The sequence below is a fragment of the Polypterus senegalus genome, chromosome 5, assembly GCF_016835505.1.
Source record: "Polypterus senegalus isolate Bchr_013 chromosome 5, ASM1683550v1, whole genome shotgun sequence".
NCBI lineage: Eukaryota > Metazoa > Chordata > Cladistia > Polypteriformes > Polypteridae > Polypterus > Polypterus senegalus.
This window is the reverse complement of record NC_053158.1, coordinates 2,658,110-2,682,800: the sequence shown is the minus strand read 5'-3', so window position 1 is coordinate 2,682,800 and position 24,691 is coordinate 2,658,110. Positions and strand designations below refer to the sequence as shown.

The 24,691-nt window shown below is 42.4% G+C and overlaps 1 protein-coding gene across 1 annotated transcript in view; it reads left to right on the top strand.

The window, feature by feature from the left end:
• pter (phosphotriesterase related) overlaps nucleotides 1–24,691 on the top strand; it is a 125,794-nt gene that overhangs the window by 68,805 nt on the left and 32,298 nt on the right. The window contains 1 exon segment of the mRNA XM_039754278.1: nucleotides 4,736–5,201. Coding sequence (XP_039610212.1) covers nucleotides 4,770–5,201 — 432 coding nt within the window. The 5' untranslated portion in view covers nucleotides 4,736–4,769.

The window sequence follows — 24,691 nt, the reverse complement described above, 5'->3', positions numbered from 1 at the left end:
TAATAATAATAATAATAATAATAATAATAATAATAATAATAATAATAATAATAATACATTTTATTTAAAAGCACCTTTCAAGGTATCCAAGGTCACTGTACACCAATACATACATATAAAATACAAACAAAATGAATAAGAACAACAAAAGGCAATATTAAAATGATAAGTTTAAGTCTAGATTTAAAAACAGAAAATGAGGTAATAATAAGTTTTATTTATGTAGCTCCTTTCATACACTCAAGGACACTTTACAATTCAATAGAAGACAGTAGAAATTACATACATGAAGAATATTACTCATTGAAGAGATGTGTTTTTAACTGATGTTTGAAATTAATAGTAGACGTTTCCATGCGAAGGCTGAGAGGGAGAGAATTCCAAGTTTTAGGGGCTATCACTCTGAAAGCTCTGCCACCCATAGTTATTAACCTGTATTTAGGTACAGTGAGTAACTTAGCGTCCGATGATCGTAATGCACGGGCAGGAGTGTAAGGAAGCAGGAGCTCAGACAGATAACGAGGGGCTAAACCATGAAGGGCCTTAAAAGTGAGAAGGATAATTTTATATTTGATTCTTGAAGAAACCGGTAACCAGTGTAATTCACAGAGGACAGGAGTGATGTGAGCAGATTTTTTAGTGTGTGTAAGTAAACGAGCAGCAGAATTCTGAACATATTGTAATCTGTTGATATATATTTAGTCAGGTGGCCATAAAACAAAGCATTGCAATAGTCCAGACGGGTAGTGATGAAAGCGTGAATGAGTGACTCAGTATCTTTCACACTGAGGAAAGAATGCTGATGAGCAGTGTTGCGAAGATGAAAAAAGGCCGTTTGTACTATTGAGCTGATGTGTGATTGAAAAGTAAGTAGCCGATCAAAGGTGACACCCAAATTATGGACTGATGCTGAGGGTTGAACCAGGATCCCATCGATGTCAATTTTTAGCCCACAAAGGGTAGAGAGGACAGATTTGGTGCCAACTAATAAGATCTCTGTTTTATCAGGATTGAGTTGCAAAAATTATCCTGAATGCAGTCAGTCAGTGCAACAGGTGAAGATGATGCAGTTCCATCCACGCTTACATAAAGTTGTGTGTCATCGGCATAGCAGTGGAAGCTCAGACCATACCGACGGATAATCTCCCCTAATCGGAGAATAGAGATGTTAAAGAAGATTGGACCAAGAACTGACCCATGAGGGAGACCCTGTGTTAATGAAGTAGTGGCAGATTAGGATTCCCTAATGAAAACGTATTACTGGCGATCACTGAGGTATGATGTGAACCAAGAAAGAGCGGGACCAGAGATACCAATAGCTGAGAGTCGGGACAGGTACATGTATGGAGCTCCAAAGGCAGGGCATTCCATAGCCAAAATAGTCTGCATAATGGAATGGTTAATCGTAAGGAGTCAGAAGAACAAAGTAAACATAATGGAGTACAAGGACAAATTAAAGAAGACAAGTGAGGTGGGGTTAGACCATGAAGAGCCTTAAAAACTCAAAGGAGAAGTTTATATTGAATATAGAAGGGAAGAGGTAGCCAATGCAGTTTTAGAAGTGTAGGCGTAATATGCCCGGGGTTTTAAGTGGGCAACCACTCTGCTGCTGAATTCTGTACATATAATAATTTATTTAGACTCTGAGCAGGGATACCAAACAGCACTACACTTAACAATAGTCAAGTCTCGGGGTGGCAAAAGCATTGAATAAGTGTCTCAGTTGCAGTATCAGTGAGCAATGGACACAGCCTGGAAATTTGCTTAAGGTGGAAAAAGGCAACCTTGGTATTATTTTTGGTAGCCAGTAACGGCACACTGCACATTATACACTTGACTTAAGCATTCCTAGTGTAGCCCTCCCACCAAAAAAACTGGCACGTTACCTATGACATAGGATGAAATGTCACTGGTGGGATCTACATTAAACACCTCCCAATAAATTTTAATAGCCAATGGGTCCCATGAAAACAATTATTATTTATAATTGTTACACTGTTTCAAAGTAATGAACACTCACCCCTTTTTATTAATTATTTGAATGCAACCACCATGTAAGCACTTCACACAATCATGGATAGAAAACAAAAAAACAAACAAAAAAAAAAAAACATAAAACACATTTATTTAAACACACTGCTTATGGGATATTATCACAGTTCAACTTAACTAAATTTGTCTGAGTTACAACACAAGTAAGGTTCACACATAGAAATCAACAATAAATATATAGGTATATATATATCTATAAAAAAAATCGTCGGCGCGCTTAGTTGCAGCTCATATGCAGTACATAACTTCACGTGTACTCAAGGTGTCCTTCCAGAACTTTTCCCCACACTTCTCAATTTCCCCCGTGGTTAACAGGAATCTCACAGCTCCGTCTGAGATGACGCCAGCAGCTTCGTCTTGATGCTGCGGGATTTATTTGCGTTTGTTTATTTGCGTTGTTGCCTCCTGTGATATTTCTGACACTGCTTATTTGCATTTTCTCCTTATGGGATAAATTATGTCAGACGTTTGCGTGCCAGCTGTGCCTCTGTGGAATGCGACTGTTGCGGTCCTCCAAAAAGTCCTTATTACCGAGCTCTGTATCGCTTAAAAAAGGGGAGAGCTCTCGACTGCGCAGCCGCATTTACCTCTTCGGCAGGTGAGGCGTGAACCTCTTGGCGCGCGAGTTCCCTTCCCACTCTCCTGCGGCGCTGAAAGCCGCGCGCGCACTTAGCATCAAGTAAACACTTCTGAGTTTACTATTATACCCAACTAGGAGGGTGCTACACTAGTTTTCATCCTTTCTCTATAGGTTTAGCATTCGTTTGCTCAGAGGTTAATGCGCTTGTTCCTTCCTAAACAGCTCTTCTTTCCTCCACCCTAGCGGCCCGCTTCTTCTCATCTTCCGTCGGCATCTTTTCGCGTTAAAACTGATGAAGTCAGTGTTTGTGTTGCTGTTACTTAGTATGTTTTCCTTAAATTTTTGCTGGAGTTGGCACTTAAGTCCTCAATCTGCCTCGAGAATGATTTAAGATATGAAGAGATAGGGGAAGTGACGGCGAAGGTGGTAGGGAATGAGAATGGTATCCGTACACATGCGCCACACAGCTGCCCTGCTGGCCGCTGCTGAGAGTTGATTCTACAATAAAATAAAATAAAAGTACAAAGAGGAATAACCTTGGAGGTCAATCATCACTCTGAAAGTGGATAGTAGACATCACATAGTATTTGTGTACCAAATTTCAGGTCAACAGTTCAAACGGTTTGCGAGCTACAGGCGATTTAAAATCCTGGACAGACAAACGGGCAGCCACGGTAGCGAATTATATAAGAAGATGAGTATCAAAAGAGAGTGTAGGGTGAACAATTCTAACCTATGCGGACAAGGATGTACTGTAATTAAGCCAGGGATTATTACTGAGGAATTGTCTATTTTCTTTGAAGTGCCTGGAAATGCAACAATTATAGCCTCAGTTTTATCACTATTTACTCTGAGAAAGTTTTCAGACAACCAATGTTTGATGTCAGCCATACAGGCAACCAATCCAATTCATTGTCCTGTCGCCAAGAAAATCTGTGTAGGACTTAGGAATGATGAAAATTTGCCTCAGTGTTGAGCCAGTTTTCATTGCAAGTTTGTGTTTTATAACTCCCAACTTTTGCGTAAGACATGGCTTACGCAGGCTTATTTCTAACTGAGACCCCAGGCCAGCGGAGATGTATCTGAACTACCTGCTCTTGTACACAGTCAAGCCCCTCTAGGTGGTCATGCTGCCACACAGCAGAACAGGCCTTTTTACAAGTCCCCACCATTAAACTGCACCCCTAAAGTAGGACGTCTTGGACACTGACTGAACAGATTGGGACGTGGCAGTTCCATTGGCCGACTACTCTGCCCATGAAGGTTCAGATAAGTTCTTCTCAATCCTAAATTAACAACAACAGCATTTATTTCTATAGCCCATTTTCATACAGACAGTGTAGCTCAAAGTGCTTTACATGATGAAGAAAGAGAAAAAAAGACAAAATAATTAATTAATACACTAATTAATATAGAATAAAAGTAAGGTCCGATGGCCAGGGAGGACAGAAAAAACAAAAAAAAACTCCAGACGGCTGGAGAAAAAAATAAAATCTGCAGGAGTTCCAGGCCACAAGACCACCCGGCCCCCTCTAGGCATTCTACCTAGCATCAATGACCTCAATCAGTCCTCGTATTCAGGGTTCTCATGGAAGAACTTGATGATGACAGTCATGTGGACTTCTGGCCTTTAATCCATCAATGTAAGGACATCACGGTGCTTTGATCAGGTGGAGGTGGTCCAGATCAACACCACAGAAAACCAGAAAAAGAACAGAAGAGAAAGTAGGGGTTAGTACGGATTTTGGAGCCACCTTGCAATTATGTGATCATGGAGTAGACTCTCTAACGTCACTCATTTATTCAGCCTGCTTACTAATGGTCTCTCTTCCCGTGCTTGATCTCCATTTCTCCATTCTAACCCATTTCTGTTTTATTTTGCCATTTCTTCTTTCTGTCTGCAAAAGCCATACCCCTTCGACAGACAAAAATCACATGTTAAACCAGTCACGTTATTACACTGAATATCTTGCTACCTTTAAGATATCAACCAAGTGAATTATTGGGGCTGCCTGGTCTACTCTTGTTTGTCACCTTTCTTATATTTTGCAACATGTATTCACTCATGTTAGCCTAACATGTTTGTCATTATTGTTTTTTCAGAGCTGCAGATCCAAATCTAAATAAGACGTAAAAGATGTCTGCTTTGAGTGGGAAAGTCCAGACGGTGCTTGGCCCGATCAATCCCATTCTGCTTGGAAGAACACTAACCCATGAGCATCTGACGATGACTTTTGACATGTGCTACCACCCACCTCCACCAGATCAAGAGGCTCTAATTCACCAGCCCATTGAGATGAAAAACCGATTTTGGGTACAGCTAAACCCCTATAGCTGCAAGGACAACCTCCATTTAAACCAGGAGACAGAGGCAGTAAAGGAAGAACTACTTCACTTCAAAAAAGCAGGCGGTGGAACAATTGTAGAGAATACAACCACCGGCATCGATCGGGATGTGAAGACCCTCAAGAAGCTGTCACAGGAGACTGGAGTGAACATTGTTTCTGGAGCCGGGTTTTACGTAGACGCTTCTCATTCCAAAGAGACGAGAAGCATGTCTGTTGAGAAGGTAAGACTAAGTCTATACTTGAAAATGACTACCTTGTTTACTTCAACTAAATGAATACATAGAAGTATGAATAGAGTATGGTACGCTACTTACAAGTGTTTTAGCAGTAAAAGAACGGTCAAGGAGCAGCTGTAAGTGAAACCTAAAAAATAGGCAGTGAAAGGGCGAAAACCCTGAATGAACTTTTTATGATGTTTTCTTCTGTAAAGAAGGTGATAATCTCTCTGCGCTTACAGAGACTTCTAAGGAAGATATTGGTTATTTGGAAATTTTAGAATGAAAAGTTCTATGTATATTAAAATACAGTGGTACCTCGGTATACGTCCTTAATCCGTTCCAGACCCTTTCACTTATACCAAACAGGACGTATATCAAACAAATATTTCCCATAAGAAATAAAGGGAAAATGATTAATCCGTTCCCATGGAAAAAAATCATATTGTTATTGGCATATTATACATTGATGGGGTTATATAAAATTATTTAAACACTGCTTAATACTAAAATACATAAATACAAAAGCAATTACTGTAGATGAAATAAATGACAATGTAACCTCACTTTACTTTTTAATAACGTCTTTGTTTTTCACAATCGTAGATACCGTCGTTCTCAGCATACGGTATTTAGCAGCCAAGTCCTGGATACGCATGCCACCTTCATGTAGTGAGAAGTCAAGCAAAACAACACATTTTATTGGCTAACTAAAAACATTACAGTATGAAAGCTTTTGAGGCAACTCAGGCCCCTTCTGTATTACATCTTGTCTGAAGAAGGGACCTGAGTCGCCTCAAAAGCTTTCATACTGTAATCTTTTTAGTTCAAGGTGTCATTTTGCTTGACTTCTCACTACTTCGGTCAACCAAATTTTGCATACAAGTGTCGTAGATTTCTGTCAACTTTTGAGCAATTTCCGCTAACTGGATGTGGTACTTTGCCTGAAACAGTTCCCCAAAATTAGTAAAAATATGATAATTTCACATTATATTATGGTAAAGCACCACATTCTAAGCATTTTTTGTCTCTTTCCATTTTTTCGAAAAAAAAAAACATCCGGTTTTCAAGATAATCACAGTTTTTCATTTTTTAATTTGAACACTGCTTAATACTAAAATACATAAATACAAAAGCAATTAGATGAAATAAATGAAAATGTAACCTCACTATACTTATAGCGTCTTTGTTTTTCACAATTGTAGATACCGTCGTTCTCGGCATACGGTATGCAGCAGCCAAGTCCCGGATACGCATGCCACCGTCATACTTTTCAACAATCAATTCAAATTTACACAAAAAAAACACAAAATCACGTGAAAATTCACAGAGAGTTATAGAGCGTGTTGTTCACTGAATGCTAGCCACTGGCGTACTGACGCTCGTAGGCAGTCGTGGCTTTGTCTCAAGAGAGGTAAACAAGGGTAGCGCGCGGTGTTCTAGCACGCGAGTCATATTCCAAACAAAGTTCGTATACCAAGCAAAATTTTTCGTGACCAAACAGGACGTATACCAAGTTGGACTTATTCCAAAGCGGACGTATTCCGAGGTACCACTGTAGCTACAATCATACAAATCGCCATGACCAGTTTCTGGAGTGCTTAAGGAGGTTAACATCCTGCATTGTCCCTGTGCCAATGAAGGCAGGCGCCTCTTCAAGTAATGACTGCAGACCAGCAGCACTTACGACTCACATCATGAAGACCTTTGAGAGGCTGCTCTTGGACTATATGAGTTTGCCTAACAGACAAAGACTGGAGTGGAGGATGCAATTACCTATCGGCTCCACAAGCACCGACAGCACTGTGAGGATTAGATTTTTTGGTTTCTTCAGCGCCTTCAATACCAACCAACAATCCAAGGTCAGCTCAGAGATATGCAGGTGGATGAGCCTGTGGTGTCCTAAATGATGGACTATCTGACGGGCAGACCGCAGTTTGTGAGACTCAAGGAGTTTGTGAGCAACACTGGAGCACCACAAAGAACAGGCTGGTGTGCTTTTCTCTTCTCTCTGTACACCTCAGACTAGAAATATAACAGCAGGTCAGGTCACTTGCAGCAATTCTCAAATGTCTACGCACTTATGGGGGTGTATTGATAAGACAGATGAGAGGAGTCATGGGGAGAACTTTGAGAATTGTCTGCAGCTTAACATCAGCAAAACCAAGGAACTGCTTATTAACTTTCACCTCACCAAAGAGCCTCAACGTCCGGTCATAATTCAGGGAATGGATGTAAAGGTGGTCCACTCCTGCAAATACTTGGGTGCCCACATCAGTGACATGTTGGACTGGTCTCAGAGGATCTATAATAGAAAGAGCAGAGAAGAGTCTCTGTTTTAGCACAGAGTTCCTTTAATGTGGGAAGTGACATCTTCTATAACTCTGTGATGTTCAGTGTGGTGTGCTGGGCTGGTAACATCACTTCAAGAGAGGACCACCAAATCAATAGGCTAATTATATTTATATTTACTTATTTGGCTGATGCCGAGATCCAAGGTGACTTACGACATTTATGATACAATTGGTCTTATTTTTTTTTTTGATTTTCCAATTGGAGCACATGCAGATGAAGTGGCGTTGCTCATGGTTGTGCAGTGTCACAACCTCAGGGTTTGAATTCCAAAGCCTTAGCCACTACACCACACTACCTTAAAAGGGCGGGCTCAGTTATGGGATGCATTCTAGACCCCCTGGAGCTAGTAGTGGAGGTTAGAATGAAGACAAAACCAAGCGCCTTCATGAACAATGCAGCACATCTTCTCTCTGACTCAGCAACATGAAGGACATTCCGCCAACAAATTACTCAGCAGACATGTTTCAAGAAACGTGACTCGGGGTCCGCGTAATGCCTCACTGGCACTGTGAGAGCCAAGTCAGAAGTTTTCTTTCTTTTTTAAATTTTCTAGATTTTTCAGTCACTTTGGTGACGTTCAGACTATAGTGTGGGTATGTATTTATGTACAGATGTGCTTGAAAGTTTGTGAACCCTTTAGAATTGTAACGGCCGACCCCTTACCCGGCCGGCAGCTACACCTCCAAGACCTGTGACCTGGATTAATTGCTGAGGTTGAATCTAATCAAGCCGTACCTTTAACAAATTAAACTTTTCCCCACAATCGACGGTGTAAATAAGCACAAAAAAAAAGCAGATATGTAACTTAAACTGATAAATTGTATTAAATGAAACAGAATAGCTAAACAAATTCTAAATATCCCTCCACCAAATCAACACCGTGACAAATCCCTATATGAATATAACAACCCCTCCCTTGCCCTTGTAACATATAACAAACAACACAAATACCAAAAAAAAATGAATGAGACACGGAAATGAACGGTCGTGAACTTGAGTCCAAGTAACAATTGTCCTGAATGCAGATGACTGGTTAACCGATATATGGAGTGTTTGTAATTCCCGGAACAAAATGGAACAGCCTCACCGTGTATCCTCGGCGGTGGTGGATGATGATCTGACCCCGGGGTCTCTCGTGATGAGGGTGTTGGAGTAAGTCCTGCGGAATGAAAAACAAACTGGATGGAAATGCGCGATGTGGAATACAGCAGATACAGGTGGTTCGTGGTCATATAATGAAAGTCTTCTTCTCTCTCTCCTTCTTTCTCCTTCCACTCTTCGTTCCCTCTTGATTGTTTTTTATAGTCCTGTGACGAATGTAATTGATTGATTGAAAACCAGTGTTTTCCAGGTTTGGGGCTGTGGTCTCCTTCCATAATCCAGTATTCACTGACACACACAAACAGTAAACGGGACGATGGAAACAAGACGCATGTGGTACGAACACAGACAACACTATTACTACTATGTAGCCCTGCTACATTACCCCCACCTTGGACAAGGGAGGGCCAAAGTACGGCTTGATATTGGCCACATGAATAGTGTCAATCTTGGAGTTAGTGCCGATACACCTTTGAATTTGGAAATTAACTGGACCGGTTTGTCTCACGTTTACTGCTGGACCTAACCATTTAGGCGCAAGCTTGGCGGAGAACCGCTTGCTGGCATCCGAGAGGTGGTGGGTTCTAGTCCAGACCAAGTCTCCCGGCTTGAAGTGCGCTTCCTTCCGCCGGGCATTATATAACCGGGCATGTCTGGACGTTGATTCCACCAACCTCTGTTGGATTCTCTGCCAAAATTCTTCTAATTTTAAAGTGTTATTGTGGAGGGTGATTTGTGAACTAGGGGCTCCGGGTAAGAGTCAGTCGAACGGGCCCTTCAGCTGTCTTCCTAGTGCTACCAAAGCAGGCGTTTCACCTGTGGCCTCGTGCACCATGGTGTTCAGGGCAAACCGGAGCTCGGGGAGCCATTTATCCCAGTCCTGATGGCGTTCACCCACATAGGAGGCAATCATGTGCTTCAGGGTCCGGTTCACTCGTTCAGTCATGTTGGCCTGGAGATGGTATGCTGTAGTAAGATTTTTCTTCACTCCCCAGGCTGTATAGAGATCATCAAGGACTGAACTCGTGAACTGGGGACCCCTATCTGAGATGATGTTCTTCGGGACCCCCCAGCGGGTGAATATCTCATTCTTCAGGGTGGAGCTCACCTTGCTGGCATGGGCATCTGACAGTGCAAATAGCTCCACCCACTTAGAGAAATAATCCACTACCACCATCAGGACAGTCTTTCATGAACTGGTCAATGGGAATGGCCCCATCAGATCGACCCCCAAAGTCTCTCCTGGTCCAACTGCGATAGTCGATTGCAACATCCCTGATGGTTTACCAGGTGGGTTCTTCAGCTGTTGACACGTGTGGCAGTTCTTCACGTGGCGGCAAACATCTGTCCGGACCGATGGCCACCACGCCACCCCCAGAATCTTCAAGAGGGTTTTCGTCCGGCCAAGATGACCACCTAAAGGGCTGTCGTGAAAAAAGTTCAAAAACTTGGGGTTGAGCGCCTCAGGGACCACAAGTTGTTGTTGCAAGCCCCCCAAGGATGATGGAACAGATCTAGAAAGAACTCCCTGGAGGTCCACAAAGTGTACCCGGTCAGTGCTATGTTTATCCAGCTCCTTCCGAATATTTTGGCAAAAAAAACTGGAAGCTTGTGCTTGGGCCAGATCATATAGAGTACTAGGTAGTGATGGAAATACCTTCTTTGCTTCTGCCAAGCACACCATCCCCGAGGACTCTGATGCCCTAGACAGAGCGTCAGGCACGATGTTGCTACAGCCCTTCCGGTACGTCACCTTGAAGGCGAAATTCTGGAGGCGCAGCACCCACCTGGTCAGTCGGGAAGATGTCTTCGGGTGATTAAACACCCAGGTCAGAGCATGATGGTGTGTGCACACTTCAAAATCAACCCCTTCTAGAAAATGTTTCCATTTTTCCACGGCCCACTCTACCGCCAGGCACTCCTTTTCTGCTGTTGAGTAATTGAGCTCAGCGCCGTCAGCGCTCGTGAAGCAAATGCAATGACACGCTCTTCCTGGTTCTTTTTGGATGAGCACGGCCCCGAGCCCCAGGTTGCTGGCGTCCGTATGTACTTGAAAAGGGAGCCGTGGATCAGGCTGGGCCAGGATGGGTGGCTTTTGTAGATGTTCTTTCAGTTCCTCGAAGGCGTCCTGGCATTCTTTGGTCCATTCCCACGGGACATCCTTCTTTCTTAATTGGTTTAAGGGAGCCGCTATGTCGCCAACCGAGGGATGTATTTATGGTACCACCCCACCAATCCCAAGAAACGCTGTAAAGATTTTAAGTCTGTGGGTGTGGGGTAGTCTCGGATGGCTGAAATCTTTTCTGGGTCTACAGCAACCCCCTCTGCAGACACAATATGCCCGAGGAAATGGATTTGGGTCTGAATGAAGGTACACTTTTTTGTGTTCAGGGTGAGGTGTGCTTGCTGGAGACGATGAAAGATGGTATCCAAGTCATGGAGATGCTGTTCAATTGAAGGGGAGTAAATAATATCATCATCAATGTACACAAAGCAGATGTTCCCGATTAACCCCCTCAGCACTTGTTCCATGAGCCGTTGGAAAGTGGCACCAGCGTTCTTTAGGCCAAATGGCATGGTTTTAAATTGGAACAAGCCCTCAGGGGTGATTACGGCCATCTTCTTTTTACTCCCCTCATCCATCGGCACCTGCCAATAGCCACTGCGGAGGTCCAATGTACTAAAAACAGCCGCTCCATGCAGTGACTCGAGTATTTTGTGAATCAGGGGCATGGGATATGCGTCCAGGTTTGTCTTCGCATTCACACCCCTGTAGTCCATGCAGAAACGAAAGGTGTCATCTGTTTTCTTCACTAGGACTACAGGGGACGCCCAGGAGGAGAATGATGGTTCAATTATTTCCTCGGCGAGCATTTTGTCTAGATGTTGTTTAATAATATCCTTCTTCAGTGGAGAAACCCGATATGCCCGGTGTCTCACAGGAACTTCATTGGAGGTATGAATCACATGGGTAACCCCCCGTGTGACTCCTAGTTTCTCTGTCCATACCCCCGACCACTTCTTCAGGACCGGCCTGACCTCTTTGGGTTGTTCCTCCACTGGGGCAGCCGCCGAGGTTTGATTTTCCCTCCTCACTGCTGCGTAAAAGTTGATTGGCTTCAGACTTAAGTCTTCCTTAGGTTTATGTACAAAATCGCATACCCCTTCCCCTGGCACTGTATACCCCCTGGGACAGAGATGAATAGTCATCTTCATTGCTGTTAAAGAATCCAGCCCAAGGAGTAACGGGACGGACAGGTGCCGGTCATCCAGAACGTAGGTCTCCATTTCCCAGGTGGTGGACAGTACACTGTACCTCAGGGAAACTCTGCCCAAAGCCTTGTGTTCACTCCCATCCGCCAACAAGAATCGGACAGATGGGGCAGGTGTCATTTTATCTGACGGTTGGCAAATCTTCCTCCAAATACTATGTCTGATGAGGGTATGATGGATTCCAGTGTCCACCACCACATCCACCAGCCACCCCCGCAGCGACACTGGGACGACCAGGAAGGACGCACTGACCTGCATTATCATGAGATTGGCCTCCGACCGGCCAGGTTTGACTTGCTGGGGTCTTAAGGACTGGGTTTCTTTTGCACTGGACTGTATTTTACTCCAGTACGACTTGGAGTTACCCCAGTCCCGTTCCACCTGCGAGCCAACCCTAGCCAGATCTTCAACCGACCCCACAACCCCCCTGAGACACCCAGCAAGCCGCGGGTTACAGGCATTAAGGATGCAGCGGACCACCTCTTCGTCGGACATGGCCAGCCGCCACTTAAAACACAAAGCACTATATTCATAGGCAAAGTCCCAGATGGAATGTGTTGGAAGTTGCACCATGTCTTCAAGTTCAGTCTCATAATCTGAAGGTCCTGAGTTCGTTCCTCAGAGAGGGCACCACTTATGTAACGGCTGACCCCTTACCCGGCCGGCAGCTACACCTCCAAGACCTGTGACCTGGATTAATTGCTGAGGTTGAATCTAATCAAGCTGTACCTTTAACAAATTAAACTTTTCCCCACAATCGACAGTGTAAATAAGTACAAAAGAAAAGCAGATATGTAACTTAAACTGATAAATTGTATTAAATGAAACAGAATAGCTAAACAAATTCTAAATATCCCTCCACCAAAGCAACACCGTGACAAATCCCTATATGAATATAACAACCCCTCCCTTGCCCTTGTAACATATAACAAACAACACAAATGCGAAAAAAAAATGCATCAGACACGGAAATGAACGGTTGTGAACTTGAGTCCGAGTAACAATTGTCCTGAATGCAGATGACTGGTTAACCGATATATGGAGTGTTTGTAATTCCCGGAACAAAATGGAACAGCCTCACCGTGTATCCTCGGCGGTGGTGGATGACGACCTGACCCCAGGGTCTCTCGTGATGAGGGTGTTGGAGTAAGTCCTGCGGAATGAAAAACAAACTGGATGGAAATGCGCGATGTGGAATACAGCAGGTACAGGTGGTTCGTGGTCGTATAATGAAAGTCTCCTTCTCTCTCTCTCTCTCTCCTCCTGTCTCCTTCCACTCTTCGTTCCCTCTTGATTGTTTTTTATAGTCCTGTGACGAATGTAATTGATTGATTGAAAACCGGTGTTTTCCAGGTTTGGGGCTGTGGTCTCCTTCCATCATCTGTCCACTTTTACGGGGATGGCATTCACTGACACACACAAACAGTAAACGGGACGATGGAAACAAGACGCATGTGGTACGAACACAGACAACACTATTACTACTATGTAGCCCCGCTACAGAATTTTCTATATTTCTGCATAAATATGACCTAAAACATCATCAGATTTTCACTCAAGTCCTAAAAGTAGATAAACAGAAACCAGTTAAACAAATGAGACGAAAATATTATACTTGGTCATTTATTTATTGAGGAAAATGATCGAATATTACATATTTGTGAGTGGCAAAAGTATGTGAACCTCACAGATTAGCAGTTAGTTTGAAGGTGAAATTCGAGTCCAGTGTTTTCAATCAATGGGATGCCAATCAGGTGTGAGTGGGCACCCTGTGTTATTTAATGAACAGGATCTATCAAAGTCTGCTCTTCACAACACATGTTTGTGGAAGTGTATCATGGCACGAACAAAAGAGATTTCTGAGGACCTCACAACAAGAATTGTTGATGCTCATCAGTCTGGAAAAGGTTACAAAACCATCTCTAAAGAGTTTGGACTCCACCAATCCACAGTCAGACAGATTGTGTACAAATGGAGGAAATTTAAGACCATTGTGACCCTCCCCAGGAGTGGTCGACCAACAAAGATCACTCCAAGAGCAAGGCACTCGTGTAATAGTCAGCGAGGTCACAAAGGACCCCAGGGTAACGTCTAAGCAACTGAAGGCCTCTCTCACATTGGCTAATGTTGTCTGCAGTTTGCTAAAGATCACGTGGACAAACCAGAAGGCTATTGGAAGAATGTTTTGTGGACGGATGAGACCAAAATAGAACTTCTTGGTTTTAAATGAAAAGTGTTATGTTTGGAGAAAGGAAAACACTGCATTCCAGCATAAGAACCTTATCCCATTTGTGAAACATGCTGGTGGTGGTATCATGGTGTGGGCCTGTTTTACTGCATCTGGGCCAGGATGGCTTGCCTTCATTGATGGAACAATGAATTCTGAATTATATCAGAGAATTCTAAAGGGAAATGTCAGGCCATCTGTCCATGAACTGAATCTCAAGAGAAGGTGGGTCATGCAGCAAGACAACGACCCTAAGCACACAAGTCGTTCTACCAAAGAATGGTTAAAGGAGAATAAAGTGAATGTTCTGGAATGGCCAAGTCAAAGTCCTGACCTTAATCCAATCGAAATGTTGTGGAAGGAACTGAAGTAAGCAGTTCATGTGAGGAAACCCACCAACATCCCAGAGTTGAAGCTGTTCTGTACGGAGGAATGGGAGAAAATTCCTCTAAGCCAGTGTGCAGGAATGATCTAAAGTTACCGGAAACGTTTAGTTGAGTTATTGGGGGGTCACAGCAGATACTGAAAGCAAAGGTTCACATACTTTAGCCACTCACAAATATGTAATATTCAATCATTTTCCTTAATAAATAAATAAATGACCAGGTATAATATTTTTGTCTCATTTGTTTAACTGGTTTCTCTTTATTTACTTTTAGGACTTGAGTGAAAATCTGATGATGTTTGAGGTCATATTTATGAGAAATATAGAAAACTAGCCATGTGCGCCCAACTACATTGCGCGTGTTAAAGTTGTCTGTGAAGGGCTACCTGTTTAAACGCGGCTGCCAGTCGTGAACTGGGCCCTTCGTCGCACAGCATTATGATTTTTTATAAGGGAAACAAAATTACAAAAGAAAGCCCTTGGATATTGGATCGATAGGAACGGCCTACTGGGAATCACTGTCCGAATCGAAATTATGTGGTGGTGTAGGAGCATTTCTGCTTCTGTCTGTTCACAGTCCGTCTCGTTTTCACAACGCTGTCGTTTCCTCTCACGATCTCTTCTCAACCTTTCTCCAATCTCGCAGGTTGCTTTGTGGCAATCCAAAGAGTAAGGCAATATACACGGAGCAATGGTTATAAAAGAGGGACACACAGGTATCCAGGCTCTTTAAAGCATAAATAGGGATCACTTTACTGACATGTGAGCAAGCCACGGTACAACTGTGAGACGTGCAGAACTCAACAACAACAACATTTATTTATATAGCACATTTTCATACAAACAGTAACTCGCCGGCTACAACGTCCATCCATCCATTTTCCAACCTGCTAAATCCGAACACAGGGTCACGGGGGTCCACTAGAGCCAATCCCAGCCAACACAGGGCACAAGGCAGGAACCAATCCCGGGCAGGGTGCCAACCCACTGCAGCTGGCTACAACGTAACAATAATAATTTCCGGAACGTGCTGTTACGTTGTCATTCATTGTACCCACTGTCTTTCTTTCATCCATATGTTACGTAGGCACGTACCTTTTATCTTCGGCACTCTCATTCTCTAACCAGGCCTCAGGAGCTAACCAGCGTAACACTGTCCACCACCCCTTTAGTTATTCCGGCACATTGTTGACATCCGTGAGTAACAACAACGTACTAAACTGGAAGGTGGTCTACGCATGCGTGGAATTCGCGGACAGACAAAGATCAAGATCTAAATGAAGATCTCTTTAGTTAATTTAAAGCACAACAATTTGTTTAGTTTGAATGTCTGTGTTTTGAGGTGTGACTGGCGTACTGCAGTCTTCAGTAGTATAAGCCTGGAGGAGATTCTTAATGCAATGCCTATGTTTTAGCTGTCTCTCTACTGCCATCTAGTGCTTCTACTTCTAATTCATTCGCGGACAAACAAAGATCAAGATCCAAATGAAGATTATATATAGAGATTCTAAAGGGTTCACAAACTTTCAAGCACAACTGTATGTATGTATGTGTGGATTTATTTAAAGAGCTTCTATTAGAATCTTTTCCCTGGGGACCAAATATATCTGTCTGTCTGTCTGTCTATTATATAGTGACTTTCATATATAGCTATTGAATGATCAGTCACTGCACACAGGGGATATTTCTATGGGCTGAAAACTATCAAATGATATCCTGTTATATAAAAAGGTGATCAGCCATTTCTAAGTAAGTACTGAATTGGCCAGTAAGTTTAACATTAAATCACAGTGCATGATTCTTAAGCACTTGATGCTGTGTAAACACCCTGTGACAAAAAGTGAAAATATTAATAACAAATAGGTTCATAGGCTCATTGGGTTATATCTAGATTTTATTTTTTCTCCAGCCGTCTGGAGTTTTTTTGTTTTTTCTGTCCCCCCTGGCCATTGAACCTCACTCTTATTCGATGTTAATTAATGTTGATTTATTTTGTTTTATAATTGTGTCTTTCATTTTTCTATTCTTCATTATGTAAAGCACTTTGACCCTACTTTTTGTATGAAAATGTGCTATAGAAATAAATGTTGTTGTTGTTGTTGTTGTAGAATTACAGCAAAAATACAATGGAGTTGAGTTTATTCCTATCTGTTATACATTCATTGCCCGCTCTGGTCCTGCACCTCAAATCTGTTGACCAACGGCAGCATTTTTTTTTTACATTTAACATTTTTGTTGGCATTTTTAGTATGCAAACTTCACTTTGTGCCCGCCAACGTTCCTGTTTTTGTAAAGAGCTGTGTTTTCAAGTGTCACCTTCTAATTTCAAACAACTGTGTATGAGTCATGCCTTGCTGGTGCATCACAAGCACAAAAGTAAAATATGAATAATAATACACTTATAAACAGCAAATACAGTACAAACATATTTATCATCCAGAATTTTTCATTTTTAATCTGAATATACATATTCTAATTTTTGTCTAGTTTGACAGCCCCAGCTCTAAATACGCGTGGATGGAAGGCTCTCTTGATCGTAATGGCAGCTCAGTATGATTTACACCTGCACTTTGACTCTTGCGTTTCAATACTTTGAATTTTGTTGCCTCCTGTTTCCGATTTGCTTCAGTGTTATAGATCATTATCCAACCCGCTATATCCTAACCACAGGATCACGGGGGTCTGCTGGAGCCAATCCCAGCCAACACAGGGCGCAAGGCAGGAAACAAACCCTGGGCAGGGTGCCAGCCCACTGCAGGGCACACACACATCCCCCAAGCACACACTAGGGACAATTTAGACTCGCCAGTGCACCTAACGTGCATGTCTTTGGACTGGGGGAGGAAACACGCAGACACGGGTAGAACATGCAAACTCCATGCAGGGTGGACCCGGGAAGCAAACCCAGGTCTCCTAACTGTGAGGCAGCAGCACTACCCACTGCGCCACCGTGCCGCCTTATAGATCATTATCCTCCCATGAAATCCATTTTCAATTCACTGTCAGCTTTTTGAGAGGTGGCCTCTTATTATGGCCCTGTTTTCATCTTACAGTCCTGGGGCCTTATCTGCTTGGAAACTTACGAAAGCCATTTCTTATGTAAAAGGCGGGATTTATGAAACACAAATTTGGTGTTAAATTCAGCTTAACGTTACCATAAATTTTGACCATCTGTAAGTCCTGGGAAGAATTTTTAGTGCCTGCGTTTTAGCGGCAGGACAATGAAGTGAACAGCAAATCTTGTTTTGTTGTGCAAATATGTGTCACATTCTGATGTTCTTGAACTAATTATGTTACAGTTAACTGACAAGTTCTCTCAATCCAGGTGTCTTCAGCGTTGCTAACTGCACCTATTGCATATGTTTAATGTTAAGTGCCTTAATGTGTGGCCTATCTATTTTGTCTATAAAAAGGGTATTCTGTGTGTTGTACAACATAACTGCCAATGGCAGTGTTAGCTCTTTTGGAGGATCACGATTTCAGTGATTTTTTTGGCACATGAAGATGACTGACTTATTTCCCAATTCAGACTTCCTAGAGCCTTCCTCTTGGAGTTGTGTGCCAAACTGGTACCCATGTTACAGAGAAATCACATAATTCCTGTCCTGTTGCAGGTTTTAACAATCGTAGGGGATTTGGCAATGTCTGCTTTTTGGCCTGGAGAATCTCACAGTCATCAATAAGCCATGTAATGCCATCCGTATGGGATGGTATAATTAAGATACTACCCAGATACAGCCAATTTCCTTATGGTAATGGTGAGCAGGCTACGATCAAAAGGCAATCTGCAGTGATTGCTGATTTTCTTACTGCAGTTGGCGCAATTTACTGCGCACATGTTGCAAAAAAGGCAACGTCACAGAAAGATTTTGCTTTTGTAAATGGAAAGGTCTTTCATTCAGTTCATCAACGACTAATGTGTGATGCTCAAATGTGTCTGACTAACATTACTCCAAGGTGACCTGGCTCAAGCCACAGTTCCTTTAATTTGGCAGATTGCAGTGTGGGAAGTCATACCTCAAGTTCACGTCAGTGTAGTTTTCTTTTCTGTGCTCTCCCGTGGTTTGCAGTAAAGACGTCACTCTGGAAAACGGTCAAATGTATGTGGTGAATATTCAAAAAAGACGTCTTTAAGGCATACAAGGCTACTGATGGAAGGTGACGAGGAATAACTAAAAGTGTGTCATGAGTGCACAGTTTTAAATTGAGATTTATAAAGGAATTTGTTATGGCATGCAGCATATGTGCGATTTTATGAGGCTGATTTTAATTTTTGTTTTTGGTTTTGTTTGTGCATATGTCGTTTTTGCCTTTTTGAGTGTAAGCAAGGCCCCTGAAACTTTATGTGAATTAAAAGAGCCAAGCAAACTGACAGAGGCCTGTCTGCCATCATACACAGTGCTCATTCAGTGTAATTAGCCTCTCAGCTGCCATCAGTCGACTGGGGGGACCCCCAGAACATTTCCTGTCACCCCATCCATCCTGTTTTCGGAAGGAATACATACACGCCATTCCCAGTAAACAAACTCTCGACTGGACACAAGGGGTAGTCCTTCTGTTTTCTCAGCTGTCTGGAACTCCTTATGCCATTTCCCTAAATTTCACAGTCCATAGTTTTTCCTGTCAGTTTTTTTTTCAGATGGGTCTCTTACTAATTTTGTTCTGAGTTTTTTTTATTCCTCCATGTGACCTTTGCTGCTTCAAGCTAATGGTTAAGCAGTATGTACCTGCATGAAGCTTTTGCTTTTTTCTTCATTATTTTGTTTTCACTGTTTTTCCACAGACCCTTGATATTGTCTTGGTTCTCGACTATTGATTTTGTAGGGCTGCATGTTTTCTTTGAATTACAGTCTGAAGAATGTGAGACCACACTTAACGCCTCTGACCTAAATAGACAGACAAACAGATAGATGGTCGGTTGGTCCATCCCTCCTGCCCTCCCGGAGGGAATTTAAGACTTACAGACGCTCAAGAAGAATAAAACAAGAAGACGCACTACTGTTACAATTGGTCTTTATTCAGAAATAGTGTTCAGTAATCAGAGTTAAAAGTGAATGCCACTGAATAAAAGCAAATTGTAATATTAGTACTGCTGCCTCGTGGATCCTCGACCCTGGGAGAAATCACTTGTCCTGTTGTGGTCTGTGCAGATTTGACATGTTCTCCTTATGTTTGAGAAGATTTTCAGATGCTCTTGTTTTCCCTCCATTGCCAAAAGACACATAAATTAGGTTGATAAATGACCTGGCTCTACATCCAAGGCTGGGGTTCGCCTTATGAACGATGCTGCTGGGATAAACCCTCACCCTCATCCTGTATTGGGTAAGCCATGTTTGAGAATATTTAATATGCCATAGGAGCAGCGAGATGAAAATGTTTAAACCAGAAAATACAGTCTAAATACTGTATATAGAAAAATGGTCACTGCAGCTGCTTCAAATCCTTACTAATTAACAAGTGATTGTTTAAGCTGAATGACCTTTTGAAAGTTCTTCATCACATTTGGTGTTAGGTGTTGCATTTGGTTTTGTCTTAGAGGCGTTTACCATTCAGCTCCTACACATATAAACATGGACACTGGGCATTAAACTTCCTAGAAGTCCAACAAAGCAGGGTAGAACCTTCACCAACCTGCCCAGATGTAGCCTCACCCCAGGCAGCCATACCCCAAACTTCACAGACAGGCTTTGGCCTGCACAGGCATTAAATGAAGCCTCAAAATATATCTTTACATGACCATAAAACACCAAAAAATGTCTAACAAGAGAAAGAAACTGTAAAACCTCTGGCTTACTATGGCAAGTCCAACAATTAATCTTTATAAATGCAAGAATCTATTTGTAAGTAAGCACAAATAAAAGCAAAAGGATTTGCCCAAAAAGGCCACGAAAAGTTGAATCAACTGCAAAAATCACACTGCAATATCGAAATTCAAAAAGCAGAATTAAACAATCAATACACTCCCCAAACATTAATGAACCACCGCTGTTGCCATCTTTGCCACCTCAGTATAAAGGCAGAGGGTCACCCCAAAAGCAGTTGACACCCAGCTGGCCCCATCTCTTGGGACTCACCCACAGTACACCTGAATGCATATTACATACACAAATACTAAACAATAAATTAACATAACAGAATTAACAGAAAATACTTAAAAACATGAAAAAGGGAAAATTAACACAAGCCAGGAGATAAAACCCTGGCTGTAGCACAACAGCTGGAAGGCTTATTTTATTTGATAGAGGGTTACCGTCTGATTGCATTTTTAAGTCTATCAAAATGTTTAGCTATACATTCATTTTCTAACCTGCCTTTCCAGTTTAGAGCCACTGGGAGTCTGCGTCTATCACAGAAATCCTGCATGCAAAGTGGAAGGTGCCATTCCGTCACAGGCTGTAATACGAATATAAGTTTAATGTCACTGTGCTCTGTACAAAAATTACTTTATAAATCCACTCACATGTACAGGGCATGTGGTGGGCTGGTGCTCTGCCCGGGGTTTGCTTCCTGCCTTGCGCCCTGTGTTCGCTGGGATTGGATCCAGCAGACCCCGTGACCCTGTAGTTAGTATATAGTGGGTTGAATAATGGATGGATGGATGTACAGGCCAGGCCAAAGTTAGCACATAGGGGCTCTCAGCATTTAGAAGTGCTGAGCCAAGCATTGGACAAGATAGACAAAGACAGCTGGAGGAGTGTGTAGTCAGCCTAAAGACAGATGTATACTATTTTGTCATCTGATAACAGTCAGCACAAAATCTTCTTTCCTTTTCTGGAAATGGACTATTTTCCTAAGTGGGGGTCTGCACGTGGAGAAGACAGTAAAAAAAGACTTGGACAGCAGCCAAACACTTTGAAGCCGACGGACGGATGGCTGATATCGGCATCCATCCTGAAAAGCCTTCCAGCGCAGCGACAAAAAATGGCAGACTGTATAGATCAAGATCCCACCTTGGTATTGTCTTGCTATTGGCTTCCCGTCTGTAATGCCGCATAAATCGTCAGTAAAGAAAGCTAAGTTATTTTCTCTTATGTGATTTTTACCGCAGTATCACTATGGGAGGAATATTGCCTTTTAATATCATATCTATATAGTTTTCAGTTACTTAAAATGCCGTAATTATAAAAGAATCTATTCCAACTAGAGAGCTATCGCCCCCTAAAAGGAAACACAGGCACACCTACAACTCAGTCACACTTGGAACTATTAGAACTGCTCTTTAAATTGGCTGTCGCAGCGTTGGGTCAAAACTGAAGGACCTGGAAAGAAACACATCTAGACATGCAGAGTAGGTGTAAACTCCACATAGGATAAAGGAAGTGGCACCCCATTAAAATGTGTTTTTTTTTTTTTCATAATATCAGATAATCTATCAACATTTCATCTTAATTGAAACAATATTCTAAAACACCCTGACATACTTCAAGACGTACAGTATGTGCAATATGTAGTATAGTTAAACTTTCAAATATATGTTTCAGGGCAAAGGCCAAATACGAATCCCTCATTTTGTAAAGCGCACACTAACTCATTATGTATACACTCTACCGGTCAAAAGTTTTAGAACACCTTAGTTTTTATGGAAATGTATGTAGTTTAATGTCTTAATGTTTCATGAAATTAAGGCTTACAATTAAAAAAAACAAGTCAAGGAATCATTTAAGTGTTCAAAATTTAATTCTGATTTTTGATTCATAAAAGAAGCCTGCACCTTTTGCTGATATAACAGCCATAATGTGGTAACCCTTGTGATTCTGAATGCCAGTCACTCTGTACAAGTCACCAACTCAGCCTCCAGCTAAAGAGCCCCAGACCATCACACATCCTCCTCCATGTTTGACAGGTTGTGAGGAACCATCATTTCACCAGCTCGACAGCGTACAAACACCCTGCATGATGAACCAAGGAGTTCATCGGTTCATAAGACTTTCTTCCAGTCTGCAGTAGTCCACAGCCGGTATTTCGAGGCCCTGTTTTGTCCCTTTAAGTAATGGCTTTCTTCCTGTCACTCGCTCTGTCACGCCTGAAGCACAAAGTCTCCTCTTCACAGTACAAACTGACACTTGCTTTTATCGACCACTGTGAGTTAAGCTGTGCTTGAAGCTGTGAGGCGCCTGTGATCACGCAAGCTGGTGACCCTCAGAGACTTGTCTTCTGATTGGCTGGTGACTTTGGGTCTGCCAGATCTCTTCCTATCACAGTTACTTCCAATTTCCCATTGCCTTTGGATTGTGTAGGACACCACTGGACTCGATGACACTTTGCTTTTTTTTTCTCTCTAAATAAAAGGCCTACACTTCTCAGGATAATAATGCTGTGTCTCATTTCATTGTTAATTGCCATTTTCTTGCCATTATAACTGGACTTTCCAACTTTCTACAGTGTAATATTGTCCAAGTCGTACTTCAGAGGGTGTAGTAAGACAGTCTGTTCCAATGCTGCTTTAGGACACACAGAGGGTTTTGAAGTACTGAACAGAAATTGGGACACCTGTGCAAATTGTTTGCTTCATCTTGCAAGGCTTAGGCCAGGGATATACTTAACACTACGCGGCGAGTGCGCCTGAGGACTCTGCTACGACACAAGTAATGTATTGACTATACTTGCATTAATATTTCTTAACAGCCACTGTGCATGTTCTTCTTGATGTTCATTACCCCTCACTGGGCGAATAGATTAAGCATATTCCTCACTTCAAATGTTTTTTGCTGTCTCGATAGACATCTCCACTCCTGGAACCTTTCTTGTTTGGTTTTCTTTCTTAGGACACTCTACTGTTTTCAAGTGGGCAAAACCATAACAACACTTTTTTGTAAGTTGTTTGTTGAATCCATTGTTACATTTGCTTTTATCTGTTTGTTTGGCAACCTCAGCAATAAGAATATAAATGATCTTAGCAACATTATAAAAATTAGCTGTAAAATTATTGGTTCACAGCAGACCTCTACCACTGACATGTATTGCAAACAGGTGTAAACACTACAACTGATGCCCCGTTAACTCCAACAGACGGACTCCCTGGACACCAAATAAAAGTACCAAGAAGTATTTTAATTACTTTTCTTCCTACTAACAGTGCCTTAAGCACCACAGCTACAATAGCACAGGTAAATAGTTTAAACAATACAGAATTCTCCTCCACACCTCCCAGCAAGCTTTGTTCACCTCCACCCAACCCTGGCTACCTTGTTGGGTTCACATCAGTCTTTTAAATAGTCCTCATGGGGTCTAATGAAGAACTAGCATTTTTATTCAGCCCGTCCTTGTGACTTGTGAGTACTTCCAGGCTATGGATGAGGCATGGCTTCTCCGGTCCTTTCACAGCTCCTCCTGGCGGCACCCACGCTACCAAACAGGGCTGAGAAACCAAACTCCAAGTCCTAGGATTCCCTGTGGGAATCTGGGGCACCGCTACACTCCAGGGGAGCTGCCATCTAGCATTTTGGGGGAGGCAGTGTCCTAAATAATAATAATAATAATATTTTTTTTACATTTACATTCTTCCTACTTAAAGTGCTCTCCACGCAAGAAGAACCCGGGAAACGAACCTGGGTCTCCTAACTGCGAGGCAGCAGCGCTACCACTGCGCCACCGTGCTGTCCAAAAGTAGCTGCCTTCCCCCGGCCGTCCCTCACACAGGTTAGAAAGAAGGCCGACTCAGTTCTGTCAGGCAGACCCCATCTTCTTTGTCTCGAAATCCCAGCCGTTGCCATCAGGCTGCAGATTGAGGTTTCCAAAGGTAATGAGCGACAGGTTTATGAACTCTCTCATTACTTGAGCTGCAACCATTTGAAATTGTTACTTGTAGGGATGCTGCTAAATGTTAAATTCTGCTTTATTTTTTTTTGTACTGTTTGAAAGTAATTATTCTTCTTTATAGTGATCTTGAGTGTAGCGCTGGGCGGTATGACCAAAACGGTATATCACGGTATTTTTCTAAATGATCCTGGTTTCACGGTTTTCAACGGTATTTATTTCCCATGCATGAGTGGATGTTAACCACATTTCCCACTGCAATTACTGCAGTAGACTGGCTAAGAATAACCTGTTCCACAGTCATGAGAATTGGACATTGTACAAAAAAACATTTTAATGTGCACACAAGTATTAATACAGGTTTGCATGGCCCCTTAAAGTGATTGTTTTCAAGGGGGT